The 24,835-nt window shown below is 42.4% G+C and overlaps 1 protein-coding gene across 2 annotated transcripts in view; it reads left to right on the forward strand.

Annotated features, from left to right (window-relative positions):
* Positions 1-24,835, forward strand: part of LOC137423259 (inactive rhomboid protein 1) — a 151,442-nt gene that overhangs the window by 11,486 nt on the left and 115,121 nt on the right. The window contains exon 1 of one of the 2 annotated variants that reach the window (XM_078774486.1): positions 14,569-14,588. The exons of the other annotated variant lie outside the window; for it this stretch is intronic. Within the exon in view, the coding sequence (XP_078630612.1) occupies positions 14,584-14,588 (5 nt within the window). The 5' untranslated portion in view covers positions 14,569-14,583. Of the gene's footprint in view, positions 1-14,568; positions 14,589-24,835 lie in introns of those variants that run through there. 2 annotated transcript variants of the gene reach the window in all.

The following is a 24,835-nucleotide window of genomic DNA, read 5'->3' on the forward strand; positions in this document are numbered from 1 at the left end:
ATGGAGTTTTGTACATGAATGACGGAATGAATGAATTATAATAGATAAGTATGTTTTGAAGAATATCAAAGGAAAAAAGAATGGAAGAACTTTGGCTTGTCTTGGACTATTGTGTAATCTCGTTGTTAAAACTTTTTGAGGGACCCTTCCTTAGTCATTTCTCAATGTCCACAGCCACTTTTCATGATGAGATAAAGCACACAATAAACAAGGCTAATGTATTTTAAAGTAGGTGATCGTAAAGTGTTCATTATTGATGAGTAAACGATCAATAAAGGGCTTATTGAGTGCATGCTGTTTCATCAAAACAACAAGCTTTTCTACTCCAAAATAATTACTGATTATCAACATTAACATTGGAAATTATTTAAAGCATTCCATGAAACATGAGTCTCAATAAGAGGCATTCATTGCTATCGTCAAATGGTTTTCAGTGGTTAATTCTCCAGTTTTGTTCCCTCAATCTAACCTAAATGTGTGAAGCTTGGCAAATGCAATGAGAAGTAGAGTACTTGTGTCTACAAAATAATGGAACATTATTAAAAGCGAGGATGTAAACTATGTCTACCTTCAGCTTGTTTTAGTTGATGGCTAATAGTGGAGCTGAATACACAAAACTTCAATTTTCATTTTCTGTTTGTGTCGCCTGTAAGATGTTGGGATGACTTTGTGCTTGTAATGGAAAAATAAATAGTACTAATCCGAGTCCCCTCGGGCAGGTGTTGGAGAGAAACTTGGCAAAGAGAGCCGAGATAAAGTTAGAAGAGGAATGTGGGAGTAAAAAGGGAAGACTACTTGGAAGAGCATTTTCCCATCCCAACACATTGACGCTCATCCTCAAGTTGCTGTTCATGGACATTAATGAAAGCGTAATTCACTCGATGCTGACATTTACTCAATGCCAAACACTCCCGGGACCATAATCTACCCCATTAATTCACATGACAACCATTCAATAATAAATGCATTTTTGGCATGGGCATCCCCTTCCTGACACCAATTTATAGGTGAAATGTCAGTGTGTAATTGTGATCAGCCCAAAGGATGATTTTCTTTTTTTTGTAATCATGCTTGCATTGGAGTTACATTAGCATTTCATAATACTTGGGCTGGCCTTTAACTCTCAATTTCAGTCTCTTCTCTAAATGAGCACTTTTAACTAGCTTTATTTATATATCAAAGGTAGAACGAAATTAGCATATGCAAAGTATTTTCAAATTGAAATGCAGTATTTGTGTTGTTACTTTGCCGTGCTGTGCCTTTCATGAACGCAGTAAATAAATGTATTCCTATTGATGGATATCTCATGAAGGGAGTTATTTGTGTTTTATTTGGAAACTAAACCTGGAGGAATATCAATTTTATTTTGCTTTTTGTGTTCCAAAGTGTTTCTACTTTGAATATCGCTTTGATTCATCGCATGCCTTAGCTAGAACGGCGCACGGTAGAGCACATACCTCCGCCAGGCTGAAGAGTTTAAGTTTTGTATTCCCAATGACAGGCCGGATCTGGATTCGGAACTGAACCAAAATCCAATTGGCTTGTTCTTGCCATCTAACCAACTCATCCACTAGTTTTGTCATAGCTCGTCCATAACTTTTTTAAATATCATGTTGTATATCGCTTTTCGCCCTATCTCTCAATGGTGAAGAATCACTTAAAGATTAACTTATTCTCGTATACAAAACCATATCTTCACCAAAATCTAATCAATTAGTCCTTGTCACACACACAACCGGTCCACCAAGTTTCGTCCAAATCCATTCACAACTTTTTTGAGATATCCTGCTATATATCGTTTTTGGCCCTATCTTGCAATAGTGAAGAATCACTTTTTAAAATTATACTAGCCGGATCCGGTTCTTCACCAAAATCTAAAGCACTTTTTAAAATTATACTAGCCGGATCCGGTTCTTCACCAAAATCTAATCATTTGGTCCTTGTCACATAAAGTGCATTCAGAAAGTATTCAGACCCCTTCACTTTTTTCACATTTTGTTATGTTGCAGCCTTATTCTGAAATCGTTTATAATTCATTTTTCCCTCATCAATCTACACTCAATACCCCATAATGACAAAGGGAAAACGGGATTTTAGAAAGTTTTGCAAATTTATTAAAAATAAAAAACTGAAATATCACATTGACATAAGTATTCAGACCCTTAACTCAGTACTTAGTTGAAGCACATTTGGCCGCGATTACAGCCTCGAGTCGTCTTGGGTATGACGCAACAAGCTTTGCACACCTGGATTTGGGGATTTTCTGCCATTCTTCTCTGCAGATCTTCTCAAGCTCTGTCAGGTTGGATGGGGACCGTCGGTCGACAGCCATTTTCAGGTCTCTCCAGATATGTTCGATTGGGTTTAAGTGGCTGGGCCACTCAAGGACCTTCACAGAGTTGTCCCTAAGCCACTCCTGCGTTGTATTGGCTGTGTGCTTAGGGTCATTGTCCTTTTGGAAGGTGAACCTTCGGCCCAGTCTGAGGTCCTGAGCGCTCTGTTTCAGGTTTTCATTAAGGATATCTTTGTACTTTGCTTCGTTCATTGTTCCCTCAACCCTGACCAGTCCCCCAGTCCCTGCTGCTGAAAAACACCCCCACAGCATGATTCTGCCACCACCATGCTTAACCGTTGGGATGGTATTGGTCAGGTGATGAGCGGTGCCTGGTTTCCTCCAGACATGATGCTTAGAATTGAGGCCAAACAGTTCAATCTTGGTTTCATCAGACCACAGAATCTTGTTTCTCACAGTCTGAGAGTCCTTTAGGTGCTTTTTTGCAAACTCCAAGCGGGCTTTCATGTGTCTTTCACTGAGGAGAGGCTTCCGGCTGGCCACTCTGGCATAAAGCCCAGATCAGTGGAGTGTTGTAGTGATGGTTGTCCTTCTGGAAGTTTCTCCCATATCCACACAGGATCTCTGGAGCTCAGCCAGAGTGACCATCGAGTTCTTGGTCACCTCTCTTACCAAGGCCCTTCTCCCCCGATTGGTCAGTTTGGCCAGGCGGCCAGCTCTAGGAAGAGTCCTGGTTGTTCCAAACTTCTCCCATTTAAGAATTATGGAGGCCACTGTGCTCTTGGGAACCTTCAATGCAGCAGAATTTTTTTTATGTAGGCTTCCCCAGATCTGTGCCTCGACACAATCCTGTCTCTGAGCTCAGCAGGCAGTTCCTTCGACCTCATGGCTTGGTTTTTGCTCCGATATGCATTGTCAGCTGTGAGACCTTATATAGACAGGTGTGTGCCTTTCTAAATCATGTCCAATCAATTGAATTTACCACAGGTGGACTCCAATCAAGGTGTAGAAACATCTCAAAGATGATCAAGAGAAATGGGAGGCACCTGAGCTAAATTTCAAGTGTCATAGCAAAGGGTCGGAATACTTATGTAAATGTGATATTTCAGTTTTTTCTTTTCAATAAATTTGCAAAACTTTCTAAAATCCTGTTTTCTCTTTGTCATTGTGGGGTATCGAGTGTAGATTGATGAGGGAAAAAATGAATTTAAACGATTTCAGCATAAGGCTGCAACATAACAAAATGTGAAAAACTGAAGGGGTCTGAATACTTTCTGAATGCACTGTACACTACCTCTCTGCCAAATTTCATCCGAATCCATCCACGACTTTTTGAGATATCTTGTTCACAGACAAACAGACAAACAAACAAACAGACAGGGGTGAAAACATAACCTCTATCCACCTTTGGTGGCAGAGGTAATAATATCACCACTGTATTGAAGGCTGTACGGCATTGAGTCATTTTGGGGCCTGTGAAAGCAAGGCCTGCAAGGCACAGTGCCAATGGTCTTGCACACACTTGGACTCGGAGTACTTTCTCCCCCAGTGAAGATCGTTCTAAAGACAATATCCTTATGGCTGTAAAACGATCTGATAGGTGACATGGTGACACTGCCCAGAATTCCAGGAACAGACTCATGAGTTTGGGTTACTTCATGTCATCAGTTTCTCATTTCATCATCGCAGGGCCATCAATTCATCATTCTTTTGAAATTCGTGGCTTTGAAAAGTATTTCACCAACATGTGCTTTATTAAACCCCGGCAAATGAAAAAAATGACTCCATGAGTCTTTTGAAGTGTCGGGAAGAGTTTCGCTGAAATTGTTTCAATAACTCCCCCGGTTCTGATCTTCTTGAGGTTTTTTTGTTGCACCTTTTATCCTCCTGCAAGACATTGAAGGTATATTGACAAAAGCATTTTATATTTTTGCTTCAGTCGTTGCTCCAACGTTTGAAGAGAATTATTAACGCACAGGTTGTAAACCTGGTGCGTTATAGCGTTTGCCTGGGAATTTCTGTCGCTCAAAAGTGAAGCTCATTTCTGTCGCTCAAAAGTGTAGACAGTTTCTGGCGCTCAGATGTGTAAACATGACGTCATCAAATCTATATTTATGCTGCCGGTTCTGCTGCGAACTACTTCACCATGGAAAGTACCATATGAATAATAATTTCCATGTGCCAACCTGGGCGGAATCCAAGTGGATTCACTTGACTTGTTTTGTTGGGAAACACAAATAATATAGTTTGCATGTTGGTGTGACTGCATGAGTAATGTGGAATATGCGATTTCTAAAGTAATAATCATGGATTCACGTTTGAGATGTTACCTTGAAGCAGCGCTAAAAGAGAGCTGCTCATTGGCGAACATTGCAGCGGTCACCGTGCAATAGAGGAGAAGCAGATGGACCATTTCTGATGACTGTGATTTTCACCAGTAGGAGGATCAGAGCAGCAGCTGTGACAGTCACTGGCTGTTTCCACAGCTGGAGAACAGACCCTGCCATGCTCCTCGGTTAATCCGATAATGGAGAGAGGAAATCGGGATTTTCTCCACTTCTTACCCAAAGCATGAAAACTGTATTACTTACAATCTATGCTGTTAAATTTAATAAATATAGCTGCATTTACACAAATAATAACTATAATTAGTGGGGTGGCCGGATGGCCTAAAAGTATGCACACTCGCAACTCGTCTGTCGGGCTTGGGTTTTAATCTCGGCCCAGTTATAAACTGGCACCCAGGTGTTTCACAAGGCAGGGTGATTCATCAGTGTGTGTGTGCCGTCCCTCCGATGGATGGTAAACGGGCGTCCCATCTGCTTGCATTTGCTGGTGGACGTTAATGATCCCACGGTGTCCTTCATGAAGAGTAGGTCAGCTATCACGGACACCATGGCCAAATTCCAAATACCTGCCCTAACCTTGGTCAAAAGCCAGGCCTGAACAGCGGGTTCATGGACGCTTTGGGCCAAGCTTCACCTGGCCAACCCCATAACAACATGGGACTAACTGTGGCCGTTAAAGAAGAAGAAGAACTGCAATGAGTATAAAAGTTGAGCTTTGTGGATGTGGGAAAAACCCATAGTTCAGGTCATTCTATGTTGAATGCAGATTCAGCGAATTTGATGTAGTTTCAACCACATTAGGTGTTGACAGCATTGTGGACACCTTGTAAATGACGAAAAGAGCAAACAATATATGATGCCGACTTGATATTTGTAACAGATTGCATGGAAGATGGTTGTGTACTTGAATTCGTAACTAAAACAAGATTGTATCGAGATCGTTGTGATTAGTAAGCACATGCAAGGGGGGAGGGAAGGGATGTACTCTGCATGACAATTATTACCTCCACCATGGAAGGTAAACAGAGGTTATGTTCTCACCCCTGTCTGTCTGTCAGTTTTCTTGTGAGCAGGATATTTCAAAAAGTTATGGACTGATTCGGACGAAAGTTGGTGGAAAGGTTAGGTGCGTGACAAGGATAATTTTATTTGATTTCCGTGAATATCCAGATATGATAATGAAAAAAAAAATCATTGTGATTGTTCACAATTGAGAGATTGGGCCAAAAACGGTAAATAGCACGATATTACAAAGTTGTGGACTGGTTATTGCAAAACTTGGTGGATGAGTAGTTGGGTTGGTGACAAGAGCAAGCTGATTAGATTTTGTTTATTGTCCAGATGCAAATCCGGCCTATCAGTGGGATACAAAACATAAACTGTTCAGCCTGGTAGATGTATGCGCTCTATTGAGTGCTGTTCTAGTTCCATACTTTATGTGTTTTATGTTTACATTTATGTGTTTTATGTTTTATGTTTACATTTATGTGTTTTATGTTTACAGTTATGTGTTTTTTACCTCACCCCCCCCCTCCTCCCCCACCCCCTTCCCATGCCTCCTCACCCCAAGCCCTCTCCCTCCCACAGATCTCCCGATGCCCCTGCTCTCAAATGTTGTACTTGTGTGCTATCCCTCTCTCTCCCCATCTTGTCTCCCTCTCCCTTTATTATATGTTTTATGCGTCCGTTTTTTTTTTTAATGTTAGCTTTTCCACGAGCCTCGATCTTGTATACAAAAAAAAACAAAAAAATACTGGATTACTTCACAAATTCTTCAATAGTTTCATATCATTCTGAATTATTAATTTATTCTTCATTGAGAATATTTTTTTCTTTACCTCCTTTGATTTCTTTATATGTGGTTCCATGGCTGGATGGACTCAGACCACAAATATGGCCTGTTGTGGAAAACCAATCAGGTCCACACAACTTTAGTCCAACGGGTGGTTTAATTGCATTTAGATCATGACATCATCCTGTAAAGTAGGAAATACAATAAGTATACGATGTGACATCACATGGGACCATTCATAACATTCAATGCAAGCAAGCTGGATATTCTATGCAGGCGTACCGTTAGCGAGTCTACTAGATGTAACGTGTCACAGGAGAAGTCTCGGAGCTCCGTCCGCAGCAGCGGGTCTTATAGTCACGCCCCTAGTGGTGTCAACGAGCAGCGAGCATCACCCCGGGTTCAGTACGAATACGATTTCACTACATGGCCCTCCCTGGCTGTTTGTGTTATCTCTTATGTTCTTCATTCTCATGTCGTTTAATAGTTTTCCTTGAATTATTGAGAAAATTCTGGGTTCAGCAGCTGAATGATATTGAAGGGCCGTGAAAGCCTTTTCATTGATTTTTTCACCTTCCGTCAATCTTATTCTTTAAAGGCCACAATTATTCCCACTTTCTTGTGGAGTTGGACGGAGAAAGTTTTGTCGCAAGCCTATCGCCAACCAGGCCTGAAGTTTGACTGCGGTTATTGCAGGAATTTTGATTTTGGCCACGGTGCCGTCGATTTCTCGCATACTCTTCACAAATGACACAGTGGGATCTTTAATGTCCAACAACTAATGTTGGCAGACTGGACGTCAGCTTGTGACATATATTGATGATTCACCCTGCCTGTGAAACACCTGGATGACAGTTTAAACCTGAGCTGAGATTCGAACCCAAGCTAGATGGACAACTTGGAGGTGAGTGTGCATAACTCTACGACATCCTGTTAGCCCCATTCACCTTATTTTTCAATATGTTGTGATTAAAATCCCCCCCCATCACTTTAACGATTAGAGAAGAGTGCAAAACCATGAAAATGTACCGCTTATCTTATACAAGGTTTTGTTTTTTTGCCAAGTGAGAAAAGTGTACATGAACGTGGTCTGGAAAATGCCTTGTAGGCATTTAATATGGCCTCAAAGACTAGTGATGGCAGGCCCAAAACGCCTTTTCCGCTTTCTTGGCTAACAACATGATCAATGGTAATAATGCTTGCCGAATAAAGTCTTGTTCAAACCTGCAACATTTACTTGGCACACTGTAGACATCATAACAATTGCATGAACACTGAAGTTATAAAAACTGGCTCCAAAGATTGAGAACCAGATTTTCAGGTCATTCTTCACTCGCCACATGCACTTGCCACATGTGACCCTAGTCTGGCATCCGCAGAGAATGCTGGATTATCTGGTGCGTTACCCGCTGAGGGGAAACTTCCGCCGTCTTGTGACCGCAACACGTGCGGGATTTGCAATCGATCCCGGTAGATTCGGAGGCGCACAACTTTACGTTGATCGAATTCAAAACTGACCACTTAGATTTATATCAACTGGCGGTGGGGGTGAGGGGAATTTGGTTGTATAATGGGTAAATCAAAGCCTGGAGAAGGAATCATTCTGTGATTATCATTTTTATAAACCACCGTTTAGAGGCCATTTTTCCCCACAGAGCAGGGGTTGGCCTTTTCGGGGACCGTGGTTGTTGTTGTTTTTTTGGTCCCCTTTTTGAAGCAATGTTTTACGGCCGGATGCCCTTCCTGCCGCCAACCCTGTTTGTCGCCTTTTACGACAAACAGGGCATTACCAGTGTACTGGTACTCAATTAGCCGACCTCGGAAGGATGACAGGCTGAGTCAACCCCCCTGGCGTTAATTCAGCGATCGACCGATCGATCGATCGATTATCATTTTTATGATCTCCTTAAATTCTTCAGATCAACCAAAAGTTATTTTAAAGGTAAATTTTGGGAACAAGCTTATACATCCCCAATCTGTGATGGACGGAGGTTGTGTTTTCACCCATGTCTGTTTGTCTATTTGTGTGCAATATATCTCAAAAACATGTGGATGGATTCTGAGGAAATTTGGGGGACAGGTTGGGTGTGTGTCAAGGGGAAACTATTTTGATTTTGGTGAAGATCTGGATCTGGATCCAAATACGGTAAGATTTAAATTTTAGTAAGTGATTCTTCACCATCGAGAGGTAGGGTAGGGCCAAAAACGATATATAACACGATATCTCAAAGTTGTTTTTTTTGTATACAAGATCGAGGCTCATGTAAGAGCTAACATCAATCCCCAAAAAATAGAACCGACACACAAAACATACAATAAAGGGACCGGGAGACAAGATGTGGAGAGAGAGGGAAGCACACAAGTACAGCAGTAGAGAACAGGGACATCGGGAGATCTATGGGAGGGAGAGGGCTTGGGAGGAGGAGGCATGCGAAGGCGGGGGGGGGCGGGTGGGAGTGGTATAAAACCCATGGACACTGCTGGAACTTCCAAGAAAGAAGTCGGTATTTCAAGCAAAGTGGGTCTGGGGTGAATTAACCGGGGTAGAAGAGATCAAGGTTTTGGATGGGGGAAGATAAGAGATGGTGGTGAACAGCTGTTTTAAAGACCTGGAGGGAGGGGTGGGATTGAAGAGAGTGAGGGAGTTTGTTCCAGAGGTGGGAGAAAAGAGGAATGAAGGAGTGAAGGTGAGCAGAGAGTCTTGATTTTGGCAGTTTAACCATAAGAGGGTTGCTGGCAGATCTTGTGCGACCTGTAGGAATATTTGGGGGATAGAGCACGGACAGAGCTGGGGGAGCAAGGCCGGAGAGGAGTTGGTAAATGACAGAAACGGAAGTTATAGACGGATGCAGACTAAACCTGGCAGACAGGTTGGGTGTGTGAAAAAGAAGAATTGATTCGATTTTTGGTGAAGATCTGGATCTGGAAACGAGAGGTTTTTAAAAAATTGTTGAAGTGATTCTTCACTATTGAGATATAGGGCCAAAGACGATAGAAACTTGATATTTCAAAAAGTTGTGGACGAGTTATGACAAAACTAGTGGATGAGTTGGTTAGGTGACAAAGACCAACCCCTTTAGATTTCGGTTCAGGTCCGAATCCAGATCGGGCCTATCAGTGGGACACAAAACATAGACTGTTCAGTCTAGCGGAGGTATGCGCTCTACCGAGTGCTGTTCTAGTTTATTTATGCAATTGTTGTTTTGAATTATTCACATCATTGCACTTGCTTATGACAGCATTCCACCATTTGCCGCAGATGTCAATGTGGTTGTTGTTAAATTGCCCGAGGATGAATTCTTTGAGATTTTTAAGGGCAAGCTTTGAGCAGGCTCTGTGAGCAGGAAGCCTCAGATTCTATCTCGGGCATGTTCGCAAAACTTGTTATATTGGTCGAGTGTCTAAGCTGTTGCACAGACGATGATGCTACACCTACTCTCTGCCATGACATAGACGAGGTTTCAAAATATTGGATGGCTGAACCTCAAAGCATCAGGCAATTCAGTGTGTCATCTGCATTGGGAAATCTCCATTTTTTTTGTACTTTGCCAAGGCCTCAGTCATCAACTGACAGTTTTATTCCCCTTGTGTGATGAGGAGAATCCTGTGAGGGTTGGACAGGCATCAAACGAGCCAACCAGCATGCAAATCCGACAGGTCAAGGGCAAAGGTAAAATAAGTTGAAAATGTGAACGACAACACTGGCCAAAGTTTTGTGGGTAATGGCAATCTATCCCGAACCTCATGTAGCTTACATTATTTGTCAGCACATGTACTGTCAAAGCAAGTACATATATGACGTATCCCTAAAGGAACTATCAGCCGGGTATCCTGACGGGACTTGTACTTTCAGCATCAGGAGAATGTACTTCCAGCAGAGCAGCTAACATTTCCCAAAACTTCCCATTGTAATTTGATGCCATGACTACGCCCAGACACCTCTTCTGTGGGTGGGAAGAAATAGCAACAGGAAGCAGGTGTGTTATTTGGTGCTTAACGTTTCGCAGACAAATCCATTTTTGTCTACACGTTAATCGTGACCAACCTCGTTCGGAAGACATCATAATAACAGTGAACGGAGCATCCCGCCATGTGCAGTGCTTGTTACTTGTGCTGCCTTCTTTATACTCCTTCTGTCATCAGTCGCAGCGATCATATCTTTGTTTTCATGGAAGTCTGTCTCTAATTATATAGCAAAGGTTGTTCTTATTTTTGTGAACAATTTTGTTCCTATTTCACAGAAGACAACAAAGATTCTCATGCAATTTCCTAGTGTAAACTTAAGCTGGCAGGTCTAACGGTTCCGCCTTAAAATATAAAAAGAAACCACCGGAAATGCATGACAGGATGTTCCACTTCCCTCTGGGAGGAAGAAGGGGGAATGAGGAGGGGCGGTGGAGTGGAGGTTGTCGGGGTAATGGCAGAATCAAGTGTGTTCAGATTCGATGCAGATTTTCCTCGAACGTTGAGCATATGGGTGTTATTGAACATGTTATAATATGCCTAGTTATACTAATCACTTGAATCATGATTTTGGGCCTTTACTTCATGTGTTTCCTTGTCTTTTTGAACTGTTAAATGTACATCCTGAACTTAAAAGCTGCAACCAAGAATCATAACAAGCTGGCTTCTGTCAAAAAGGTTTCATTTTATTTGGAAGTCACACTAGACCTTACAACGACCACAGAACTTAAACTGATGGCATCATAACCCCAAGGACAAAGGGAGAGGGAGCAAGGCTTTTGTTTTCTCTACCCTTCATCTGTCCATTTTTGCTCCTTTTTGTTGCATTTCTTTTTTGTTCTTTGCAAGTAGTTTGGAGATACATCGGTCTCGTCCATGTGTTGCTCCACTGTGTTGTTATTGCTGTTGTTGTTTCTTTTCCTTCATTCCAAAGTGACGGAGACGTGGAAACATTATTTGGGTCAAATATTTGAATTGCTTCCAATGTAAAGTATGGTATGCCAGCTGTGTGAAAAGTTCTTGGCATGAAATGTAAAGTTTTTAAAACGCGAGATAAACAAAACTCTTTTTTATAATAATGATAATACTAATAATTATGATTAACAATTTTATGGAATTTTATGGATTAATTTTATGGAATAATTAAATAGTATAACTAATGGTAATTGTTCTGCAAACAAACGTTGAAAATGAACATTCATAATTATTTTGTTTTCATCATTTTATGTAAGGCCAGAAGCCTTTCCTATTGCAAGGCTGTCATTGCATAGGAGAGAGTAATAGTTGACCCAGCACTGTTTTAGCATGAATTACACTATGTGGTTTGCCATTGTCTTTCCACTAGAAGGATTTGGGAAGAAAACATTTTGCAATTGTATCATGAAATTATTTATATTTTCACTCAAGTGAGCCTGGTGTTGGCTTAGCGGTTAGGGTGCTGGCTTGGGATCCTAGGATCCTGGGTTCGAATCCCAGTCGATCGCTAAATTAACACCAGGGGGGTTCACTCAGCCTGTCATCCTTCCAAGGTCGGCAAATTGAGTACCAGCTTGCTGGGATGAATGATCACGGTGTGTACCCCAATTTAGAATAGGTACACCGTATTCCTGCGCATCGTAAGAGGCGACCAAGGGTTGGCGCCAGGAAGGGCATCCGGCCGTAAAAACATTGCCTCAAACAGGGAACCATGATTGTCACGGGGCCCGCAAGGCTAAACCCTGCTCTTGCGGGGAAAATGGCCTTAAAACGATCATTCATTCATTCATTTATACTCAAGTATAATTTAATTTATATTTAAATAATTAATTATTAATTATATAATTACTTATATAATTATAATTATTTATATAATTATTTATATTTATTTATTATTTATACTTTTATATTTATACTCAATGTACTCATATTTTTGCGCAAGTTATTTGTTGTTTTCAATATTATTTTGAAAGTTAAATAATCTATTTAGATTTTAGACGTTGGTTATTAGTTTAGTCGGCCTACTGAGAAAAAGCACAAAGAGAGGAGTTTTTGATGCCGGAGTTTTCGAATGTTAATGAATGAATGTTTGAATAAGTTAGTGAAATGGTTGTTTGCCATTGTTTATATCTAAGTGGATTTGTATGGCTTAGTGATGTATACCTGAAGATTGTTTCAAAGTGCAGTGTGATATTATAGTTTTACCAGTGATTGATAAATGTCACAGAAAGGGCAATGTAGCATGTGGAGATTTATATTTTCCCATTGCGGACTGTGGCAGTTGGGTGGATGTTTAAACCGGAATTTAAACCCCAGGATTAAGGCACAGACTTTGAGCATGCTTGTAACTTTGTGTGTGTCACTCATATTTCTAACTCTAACCTTGTTCTTCAAAGGATGTTCATGCCCTTCATCTGAGCCTTGTCTAAAAACCCATTTGTTTCCTGGCTAAACACTTTGTACTTATTGAAAGTTATGCATTAGTTGTGTTTGATTTTATGGAAATTCACAAATTATAACAGCTTTGCCTCAAACAGGTGTGCGTCACAAATTATGATAACATGCGCATATGCACACACACACACACACACACACACACACACACACACACACACACACACACACACACACACAGACACACACACATATTATATTTCAAGACATGCCACACGAATCAAATGAGCTGCAACTGGAAGCTGTCTGTGATGATGTAATAATCTAAGGAGCACTTTGAGCAATCTGCTGTTATGTTAAACACCAAAAATTGCTTATTTTCTCAATATAAAAAACATATTCACTTGTTATTTGAAGCTTGAAACCTAAAAATATAACACATACTTTGGGCCCTGCGAGATCGTCGTTCTGCCTTCTTACACCCACCTATAACCAACAATGGAGCATTGAGTCAAAGGCAGCAGATTTTTTTTTTCTTCTGCATACCAAAATGTATTTTACAATTTGTGTGATTTTAAAAGAGATATTAAAACAGGTTACTTGCAGTAAGTACATACACAGGTTATAGGCTATGAGCCAGACCCTCAAATTTTCGACATTATGCTCAATCAGAGGGAGGATGGCTAACAGTTATTTTTGGCAAGGCCAGGGACCCTAGTGCTGAAAAAAATGTGATAGCAGTGTGAAACTCTTAGCCGTATCTGTGTTATCATCACATTTGTCAGACCACCCCAATAACGCTTTCGGTAATTTTTCCGCCTAAGATTTAGGGGGTAGGGTTCGTTTTGGGGCTTTCAAATAATATCTCCTATATGTATCAGTTAGTGTTGTATACCAGGTGAAAGGTAATTGAATTATCTTTCACATGATGTATAGAAAGTGCCTGCGTGATATATAGTAACCTCTTTATGATCATTAAAACATAATTATTTCCGCCAACCCTCAAAAATTTATCACAAAATCCCCAATGAAAACAAAATTAGGCAAAAATTCAGTTTGGCGGATATTAAATGAATTTTTGAATTTGAGAAACACACAGTATGATTAAAGTCAAATTTGGGCCTTAAATCTCATACACCTTGATAAAGATGAGAAAATCCAATATACAGTAGTTGCTGTAACCATGACCTAAAATCCATAAATGTATATCTTTCCGCTCTTATGATATATTGATTTACATTTTACGATTTTTGACCGACAGCATGTATATAGTTTGTATACCATTATTTGTCTAAAAATAGTATATATAATATTGGGATGTCAGCCATATATAGGCCAAAAAGTACTGAAATTGGTGTCAGAAATGTCTAATTCTAAAAATATGAAGGCATTATGACCAAACTGTATGTGGTGTTCTTGAATATACCACAGACGTATGATGCATGTGATGATTAACCTACTCCATGTATATGTATGTATCCTGATGTACCCTAACTTGGCGAGATAATTTACATCATATTCATGCAAACGTTTTTAATCTTGTAGTGTTGTATGGTTCTCTTATATTACCAGCTATACATAAAGTAAACCAAAGGAAAACAATGTACTTTCTATTTAAGCAACATATATTTATAGACATCATACCATAAAGTACACGAGTTATCAATTCAGCGTACACCATATTTGTTACACATATGTACATGATCTTTCTCCATACAGTTCTACAATTCAGAAGTTATCCTCGTCATCGTCGTCGTCTTCTTCATCGTCTTCTGCCGAACTGTCATCACTCTCACCATACACTCTCTGGTTGTCACATGTGGTGAGTTTGCACATGTCTGTGCACTTCAAACCACTGGCCATGCAGACACACATGGGTAGTGTGCATCTTTTCGAACAGGTGTATGCCAGTAAATCCAGAACCGCCTGTGGTGCGGGCTGTCCTTGCATCCAGTCGACTGCCAGCTGCACGCGACCATCCTGGGTATCCCAGTGCCATCCTTTCCCGATTGGACTCGGTACTGCTGGATCCATCTTGAGACTCCTCTTCCAAATAGCGGCTTGATAGTTGGCTCGCTGTGCATGTTTGGTTAAGCAGTCTTTGCACGGAGGTAGCTGGTGACTGTCGATCTCTCCCCTCTTGGCACAGAACAGGTGATATCTCAAGTCATTCACCTTCACTGTCCCCGAATTTGGTGCGTACATGAGACAAGTGAAGTTCTCCAATTTATCCATCAGTTCCTCACTGACGTCCCAGTCCTCTCCCAGCTGTGTACATGCATCCTGCACATCTTTGTTGGTTCTGATGAGTTTTAGTGCAGTCAGTTTTCCTCGTCCAGTGAACGTGCTGACTGTGTTGCATCCGGTATAGGCATGCATTCCAATTCGGGCCTTACATACATTTGTGCCGACTGATTTTCCTATTTTCCCTATGTCTAGGATTTTAGCCCTTGCTTTGGTGCCACATTTCTGAAACAACTTGGCATGAATCTTGGTATGAAATGCCAAGCCAATGACAAGTACGTCGGTGTCATCTGAGCTAATAAGCACAGACTGGTATCCATGTGCGGCAGCATGGGCAGCATGCAAGAACAGACGACCATCTGCTTCCTCGTGTGTGCTTTCCAGGGCCACTACTTCTTGGCTAGCAACAGATGTGATCTGATAACACTTGTCATCGCATGTTACAAAGAGAACCTTTCCCTGTAGGCGTCTGATGTACTCTGGTTTCTTCCACTCTTCGACCAGGAACATGATAAGACTTGACTTGTTCCCAACATAGCTGAGAAACTTGCGCCATTGCCTTACAATTTGAGATGCCGTGATGTTTTTCAGCTCAAGTCCAAGTTCTTCCCCCCTGGTTAACCGTTCGCTGTTTTTGATGGAAGTCTCCTTGTAGGTGTCAAAGACGACATCGATCCTCTGGCTACTGCATCCATCCTTCAGGGCCATGGATAGGACAATCATGGCCACTTCGGCAAATGTAGTTTGATCACCTGCCACCTTCTGTATAAGGAGCATCCCGTCAATAATTGTTGCCGAATTGTCGGGTATCCTTTCAGCCGGGGTCACAGTCCTTTGCAAGGCCGTGGCTAGGGCAGCTTTGTTGGTTTTCCGTAGAAGGCCTTCGGGTGTCGCCAGGGCCCATGGCAAGGGACCTAGAGGATGAGATAGCACCTCTGCCATGTGAAGATCTCGGCCCTGTGCCATCACGATAATTCTACCAAATAGAGCTCTGTCTGCTTGAAGAATTACTGCCCTGCCATTGCTTCTGCATTCCTTCTTCTTAGTGAGGTTGCTGAAAGTCTTCAGCTTGTTCAGTTGCAAAGGGTCGTGGAATTTCTTGATTGGTGGGTTGCTCTCAAGTCGCTCAATCTTGAAGTTTGTGTAGCACTTGTGTCCGACTTCCCATGCTTTCTCCAGATCCTTGGCAATATTTGGAGGGGCTGCGCGTGCGGTGGAAATACTGATGAGAGAGCTGGCCATAGTGAATGGGTTCACCCAACTCTGGATCAGAGTTATCAGTGATGATACAGCGTCCTCATCTTTCTTGACCCGTGTTTGCTGCAGATCCGCGTGTTGTACGTGTGTGTTGCTCACATTCACCATTTCCCTCATCTGGTGGAGAAACGCACTCCTGTGTTCAGATGTGACATAGTAGCGCTTCACTGCTCCAGATTTCAAGTTGAACCTGGTAGTGCCACCTGGTGTCTGTGTGTCTTTGTTGACAGTGACCTCAGTAGTTTGGTCAACTGGAATGCGTCCAAACGGATTGCTTTTTGACATTTGAACTGAGAAGTACCCATCCGAGAAGGCTTGGAAGATGCCAGGGTGCTGCGTTGGAAGGTTTGTCATTTGTGCGTAGTATGCTGATAAATACCGTGCATAGTTGATTTTGTCGTATGCGAAGCACCAAGGAATCATGGCTTGGATAGCAGATAGATGTAATGGCCAATTACCTTCTCGGGAAGCGCGCAGTAGAGCAAGCAAGACCGTTTCAACGATATCCACGTACGACATCCAGAATGACGACAATTCACCATTATCATGACGAAGGTGATGCAGGATTTGCTTCCAAACAGCCTGAACCTCTTCACACGATTGATCTTCCAACAGGTTGTTCCACTGGCTCTCATCTTGTCCCAATTCAGCAACTTCTGCTAACAACGTAGTGACCGTCTGTGTTGCCTCTGGTCGCATCTTTTCCAACCAAGGGAGAAATTCAATCCACGCAAGCCTCATGAATGCTTCGTAGATGCTCTTATGTACACGGACTGCTCGGTTGTACATCTTCCCCTCCATAACCCGATTGAGTGAGCCTTCTGCGACGATTCCTGTTTCGATGCAAAAGTCTCTAAGACCAGCATCTTGGAAACGAGCACCAAGAATCGACATCACATTGCAGATTGTGTGGAACGTGCCGAGGCGAAGTACGATGTTAGCATATGTGTCTGTGTGTTTCCAGACGATCTCGGCAGCCTTAGCATACAGGGCCTGATCCATGACGACGACGATGTCCTGCAAGTGTAGGATCTGTCGGACGCTTTCAGACTGCTTCAAGATTTCTGCGACTGTGGACATCTCTGTAGCTGGTGCATTTATTGTAGGCATATATCTAACAATATCCTGAGAGACGCTGATAGATGCCCTGACGGTGATGTTGAATCCTGTCCAACTTGGTGTTTTTTGTGTTACTGGGTCCACCTGACGGGCAATGACCCAAAGAAGATTCTTGATTTGAGCAACTTCCATAGCCATCTTGTTTTCTGCTGCAGCTGTTGATAATGTTTGTAGTGGATGAGGCCCAACACGTTCACCTGCAATGTAGACAGGCAGTGTTTCTTCTGTTATGCAGACTGTTCTTTGCTTGAGCTTCTCGATCTTCGGAAATGGCTCCTTTGGAAGGTGTGGTCCATACATTTTGGCCTGCACTGCAATGCCATTGACTCGATGTGTTGTTCCTTTCCCGGTCAGCGTCTCTTCCAGTCTATCAATGTTATCCCATGCCAAGTTTGTGAATACATACGGCTGGATGCTGCTTGGTAGGACTGTTTGCTCATTTAAGTTTGCTGCAAGTTTTGGAAGACATAGTGCAGTGTCATTTTCCTCCAGTTGAGTGTAGGATATTGCATGTCCAAGATGGTTCAATGTGCGAATTAGTTCTACGTTCCCTGTGAGAGTCTTAACTGCATATGGGAGCAACATGTGTTTCGGAGGCTTTTGTTGTCCACAGCTCACTGCATAGATAATGTCCTGGCTGAAAGATTGCATCAGCATGATGACCCTGTTTGATGGAAGCTCGTTTTCCGGATCTCCAGTCAAGAGGCCAAGCATAAAGCGCTGGAGATAGACGGGAACGACGAAAGAGTCATTGTCGACGTCGGCTGGATGATAGGGCCATGGAGTTGGTTTGTTATCCTTCCTTATCATCGATCTGATGTGTGTCGATGTCTGATCAATGACTTTGGACATGTTTGATGATTTCCCTTTCCAAATGCTCAGTTGTTGTTTAAGTGTTTGTATTTCTTTGACAGCATCTTGTAGTGTTACATTATCAGGTACGACAATCAGTTTTCCACTGTTGTCTTGAAAGATGTGAACGCTATTTCCAAGATCAGTTTCCAGTTTCCGTGCGAGGTTTTTTCTTGTAGCAGTTCTTATCCCATGCAACCCTCTTGATGTCATTATCGATTGTAGGTGCTCTACCAGCGTTGTCATCCTAACAATTTCCTTATTCGGGATTATATGGTTCCGGATGTATACTAGCAACTCATTGTATGCTTCTTCTTCAGTGTAGTCAGATTCGTTTGTGGCGGCCGTGTTTCTGTCATGTGCATCTTTAGTGCTTGGTCTCGTGTTGTAACTTCTGTAGCAAGAGAAATGGTATCGTGCTTCAGCTGCCACAATGTCTCTACTTGTGGCAGCCATGATTTTCGTGTCACATTTACGCACGGCGCTGTTTCGCAGTGTTTCATCTGCTCTCAGATCAACAGCCTTGCTCAACTTTTCACGGGATGACGTTCCCTTGCACCACTTGGTCTTTCCACAGAATATACAATCCGGTTCATAGATGCGTGATTCCGAAGATGCCCTTCTGGCTTGTCTCTTGCTCGCTGAACATGTTGCAGCAGCATCGTCGGTTAAATTGGATTCAGCTTTTCGTTTCAGTGCTTCCAAATCTCGCTTCATGGTGAACACGCTCCTGCACTGCCTGTGGTACAATACTCGGGGAATCTCCTTCTCTGGCAGCGACTGAGCAAGGTCGAGAATGGGTGCATGGTTCCGTATTTTGGCCGCATCCAGCAATGTAGTCCACGAATCGAATGTTTGAGGGCTTATGAGCGGATCTTCTGGTTTGACATCTAACGATAGCTTATGAATGATACAAACGTCCTTGGGAACTTTCTGAGTGATCGCAATCTCCATTGCAAGTATTTGTTCAATTGTCTATCTGCGGTACACTCTGTTTCACCACCACCAATATCACCACCACCGTCTCACCTGGAAAGACACATAATATCGAATGAGACCACCACCACCACCACTACTACAAATTAGCATCAGTTGCTATAGTTGCTTAAAAATGTATTCTGCACCAACAAATCTACAAAGAGAAATACATTAGATGTCGTGCACCGCTGTCATGGTTGCAAATCACCTAAAATATAATGAAAATATTGACATTGATGACAACATTCGTATTAGCATGTCTACACATATTGCATTGAATTTCATAGCACATCATGATCATATGTGTGAGGATATTGACTCTAATTATACTGTATGTGTGTCTCAAATCGAAACATACCTTTTACATACCTTTTGATTTTTGCCTATTTTTGTTCCTAAAATTGGGGATTTTGTGATGAAGTTTTGAGAGTTGGTGGAAATAATTATGTTTTAATAATCATTATAAAGAGGTTACTATAGATCACACAGGCACTTTCTATACATCATTTGAAAGGTAATTCAATAACCTTTTACCTGATATACCACACTAACTGATATATACACGTGATATTATTTGAGAGCCAAAAAACTAACCCCACCCCCTAAATCTTAAGCGGGAAAAATGACCCGAAAAGCGATAAATGGGTGATCTGACAAATGTGATGATAACACAGATACGGCTAAGAGTTTCACACTGCTATCACATTTTTTTCAGCACTAGGGACCTTGGCCTTGCCAAAAATAACTGTTAGCCATCCTCCCTCTGATTGAGCATGGTCGACCCCTCGGCTCATAGCCTATTAGGTACGTAACTCTTTCACACAAATTCATTTAAAGCCTCCGCAATTGCTTGCTATATATTTATATACCGTACATATTTAAGCCGTGTGTGTGTTTATGTGTGTGTTTATGTGTGTGTGTTTATGTGTGTGTGTTTATGTGTGTGTTTATGTGTGTGTTTATGTGTGTGTTTTCATGTGTGTGTTTATGTGTGTGTTTGTGTTTATGTGTGTGTTTATGTGTGTGTGTGTTTATGTGTGTGTTTATGTGTGTGTGTTTATGTGTGTGTTTATGTGTGTGTGTTTATGTGTGTGTTTATGTGTATGTGTTTATGTGTGTGTGTTTATGTGTGTTTTTATGTGTGTGTGTTTATGTGTGTGTTTATGTGTGTGTGTTTATGTGTGTGTTTATGTGCGTGTGTTTATGTGTGTGTTTATGTGTGTGTTTATGTGTGTGTGTTTATGTGTGTGTTTATGTGTGTGTGTTTATGTGTGTGTGTTTATGTGTGTGTTTATGTGGGTGTGTGTATGTGTGTGTTTATGTGTGTGTGTTTATGTGTGTGCGTTTATGTGTGTGTTTATGTGTGTGTTTATGTGTGTGTGTTTATGTGTGTGTGTTTATGTGTGTGTTTATGTGTGTGTGTGTTTATGTGTGTGTGTTTATGTGTGTGTTTATGTGTGTGTGTTTATGTGTGTGTTTATGTGTAGGTGTGTTTATGTGTGTGTGTTTATGTGTGTGTGTGTGTGTGTTGGTTTGTTTGTGTGTGTGTTTATGTGTTTGTGTGTGTGTGTGTGTGTGTGTGTGTGTGTGTGTGTGTGTTTGTCTGTGCATGTCTGTGCGTGTGGGTTTGTGTATGTGTGTGTGTGGGTGTGTGTTCTGATTCCCTGGCCACACAATCTGACCAACGGGGCTCTAAATTGGCATCAGGTGTGTCCATTCCATTCCTCCATTGGATTTTCACTTTGACCTTTCCCCATTCCAACACCACAAGCACTCACAACCCCACCCCTTATCATCCTCACCTCAAACTCAGGTCCACCTGTGTGACAAGGTATCTCCTCCATTCCACTTTCTACCCCCATGGCCACTCCCCTCAACAACCCCCTCCACATTTAGACAACCCCCTCCACACACTGTCCCACCCCACTACCCCCCCCCTCCCCAAACGCTCCAGCCCTCCATCCCACCCCCATACACAGATTTCCCCGGGTGTAGAATGGGTATCTCACCTAGTAAAAAAAAGAAAAAAGAAAAAAAAAAATATATTTTTATATCTGTGCATTTATCTGTGTTGTGTTGTGTTGTCACTGAACTACTTCCTCAAACTTTTGTGAAATCCTACCAAACGTCTGGTATGCACCTACCTCTACCGTGTGTATGTCCTAAGGGATTTATTTTTGAAAAAATTTCCAATTTTCTTTTTTGGGGGAATTTTTTTTGAAAAATATTTATTTTTTCAACTTAAGTCTTCAACTTCAATTATTTATAAAATGTAATATGTATATTACAAATACATTTGTGCAAAATAATTGTTTGAATTATGATTGGGGTAAACCATGACAACACAGCAACTCAGGTACAGTCATCCATCTATATATCTATTATATCTGGGCAGTGTCTGTGTTGTCACTGAACTACTCCCTGAAACTTTTGTTTCCGTGGTTGTGAAGTGTTTTTAATAACGTGGTGGTGGTTTTGAATCATGTGGTGGTGAGATATTTTGAATTATGTGGTGGTGAGGTGTTTTTAAATTACGTGGTGGTGAAGTGTTTTGAATTACGTGGTGGTGAGGTGTTTTTCATGACGTGATAGTGAGGTGTTTTGAATTACGTGGTGGTGAGGTGTTTTTAATTACATGGTGGTGAGGTGTTTTGAATTATGTGGTGGTGAGGTGTTTTGAATTACGTGGTGGTGAGGTATTTTGAATTACGTGGTGGTGAGCTGTTTTGAATTACATGGTGGTGAGGTGTTTTAAATTACGTGGTGGTGAGGTGTTTTGAATTACGTGGTGGTGAGGTGTTTTGAATTATGTGGTGGTGAGGTGTTTTGAATTACGTGGTGGTGAGGTGTTTTGAATTACGTAGTGGTGAGATGTTTTGAATTACGTGGTGGTGAGGTGTTTTGAATTATGTGGTGGTGAGGTGTTTTGAATTACGTGGTGGTGAGGTGTTTTGAATTACATGGTGGTGAGGTGTTTTGAATTACGTGGTGGTGAGTTGTTTTGAATTACGTGGTGGTGAGGTGTAATCGTCCCAAACTTCCAATCTGCACCTACCCCTTCGTATGTATGGGCTGAGGGTTTTTTATTTTATTTTTAAATATTTTTTCATCCTAAATTGCTTATAAAATGGAGTATCACCAACACTACAAATAAATTTGTGCAAAATAATTGTTTGTGTTATGATTGGTGTAAATCAGGACAAAACAGAAAGTCAGGTACAGTCATTATCCTCAGCTAAAACAAGCCCATCCCTCTGTAACGACGGGTGGTGAGGCGAGCGTAGCGAGCCGAGCCAAGCTAATATATATATATATATTGTTACAGACGCGGTTGTGGATGTTGGTTTACCGAGCGGTTTGGTATGACCGCGTCTGCACAGTTTACCCGATTATACTCGAACCTTGGCCGAGTCGCGCTACGCTAAATCAATTGAGGAAAAGGACACAACGGCTGGGTTAAAATGACACGACACCAAGGGTACAGTTCTCAAGACCTCCGGAGGAGGTTATAATATATCGGAACGTTAGATTACACCGACCAGAGGTACAGCATAGTAAGGTGGGCACTTAAACACGGTCTTATATTAGCCCCGACAGACCACAGATAAACAGGACAAAAACTGACTCACACAGGGATTGATGGCAAGGAGGGGCAGGTAGTTGATAGCTCAAGGTGCACCTTGGCTCAGGGGCAGGATCCACACGGTCCGGTCCAGAGATGCGGGAGGTCTCTCTCAGCGTCAGCGTTGGAAGGTGACGTTCTTTCTCCAAGCTGGGGGCGCATCTGATCTCACATCCGGTAAGTCGCTGCGTATATCCGGCGGGGAGTGACACGCCCTCGGGTCGTTAGCTCCGCCCCAGATGGAATCGGCCCGTTGCTTCTCATTGGGTGCGGGGGGTTACCGGCTCCGCCCTTGACGAGGGGCCGACAGGCAGCCCCTTCGTGGTAACCCCGTCGGCGCACATGGGTAATGGCGGCTAACCGAGCCGGAGTGAGGACGCACACTCCCCGCGCCGCGCCGCCCCCCTCTGTTGTTGTAGTTGTTGTTGTAGTTGTTGTTGTTGTTGTTGTTGTTGTTGCATGGGGAAGATGGGAGGAGGTATGGGGAGGTCCTAAACTCACTACTGGTGCCATACGATCACATTCTGGTGCAACGAAGAGTCAGAATTAATGGAAACGAGTCCTTAACTGACATAGACTAAGAATAACTAGCAAGATGTCCGAAAGTTGTCTACGTGAGATGCGGTGGACCTGGGCACGACATTTAATGGGGGAAAAAGGGGAAGGTCGGTTCTACAGAGTGTTATTTACAGGCAATGGGACTAGGGAATGGGGGATTGGGGATAGTTGGGGAGTATTGGGGAAATAGGGGAATATTTACAAGCGGATATGGAGGCCAAATGCCATATCCGCAACATTGCACCCTTCTCTACCCTCGGGGCGTCCCGACCCGATAAATTTTTACCTATTTTAGTGTGGCACTCAGATGTAGTTCCCTCTACTATTAACTCTACCCTGAGTGCGACAGTTTTACAGATATTCACAAATGAGTAAATATGTCCCCCTGCGACGTTGCACCCTTCTCCTCACAGAAACACGCCCACAGGATAACCGAATCGCGGAAAGAATTCACAAACTAAACATACAGCCGGTAGGGAGCATTATTTACACAAGACTACGCTGATATTTACACTACGATCCAGGACCTGTTTTTGGAGGAACACATGCAGATGTTATGCATAGAGAGAGCACGCATGCCAGCATCGATACACCAACCCACGAGTGCTCTGTGGCCTTACGGCCTTTAATAATGTGCAGAGCACCCCTTCCAAGCACCAAAAGCACCACCCCAAGCACCAATCGGTGCAGTCACCATTGTTCATTAAAATAAAAACAACAACCCCTAACCCTGCAGGTGTCTCTTGCTCTTCGTGTGGTGCACTTGGCCTTCTTGCTTCCCTAGAAATAAAGAAAGGCGCCAACCGCGTCCATTTCTTTATTGTGGCCGTCAAGGGGGCCAACTATTAGTGGTTCACCTGTATGGCATAGGTGCCACGTTGACCCAGAGGTCCATCAATGGGTGGTGCTTGGCCGCAAAAGAACTGCGGTCCATTGTGGGTGGCCACCAAAATTGCGGTCCATATGGTGTATCGATCCAGGCAGCAAGCAGCGAAAGTGCAGGCCCACAACTGCGGAGCCAGCACCTCTCTCTCCTCTCTCTCTGCCCCAAAGCCAGATCCTCGGAGGTGGGAGACAAAAGAAGAAGACAAGTGAGTAAGGTGGTAAGGGCGCAAAAGTGCATGCAATATAAGATGATGCACACTGGGGGCACATGGGAACCAGGTGAGACAGGTACGTTCCTACCGTACGCCCCCCCCCCCCACCAGGTAACCTACATGGCCCCTCCCTTACCCCTTACTGTATCCACAAAACACAACACTACCCATAAACATCTATTTTACTAATCAACAAACGTCCCTACTGTCTTCCCCGTTCCTCCCATAAACCAAATTCGTCTTCTCTCCCTCCTAACCAATCAAATTTTCCATTTTCAACTTTCATCAAAATTTGCCATTTCCAACTCAACATCATAATTTGCTATCACCAATTCATCATCA

The sequence above is a fragment of the Myxine glutinosa genome, chromosome 3 (genome assembly GCF_964187855.1).
Source record: "Myxine glutinosa chromosome 3, kmMyxGlut1.1, whole genome shotgun sequence".
Lineage (NCBI taxonomy): Eukaryota > Metazoa > Chordata > Myxini > Myxiniformes > Myxinidae > Myxine > Myxine glutinosa.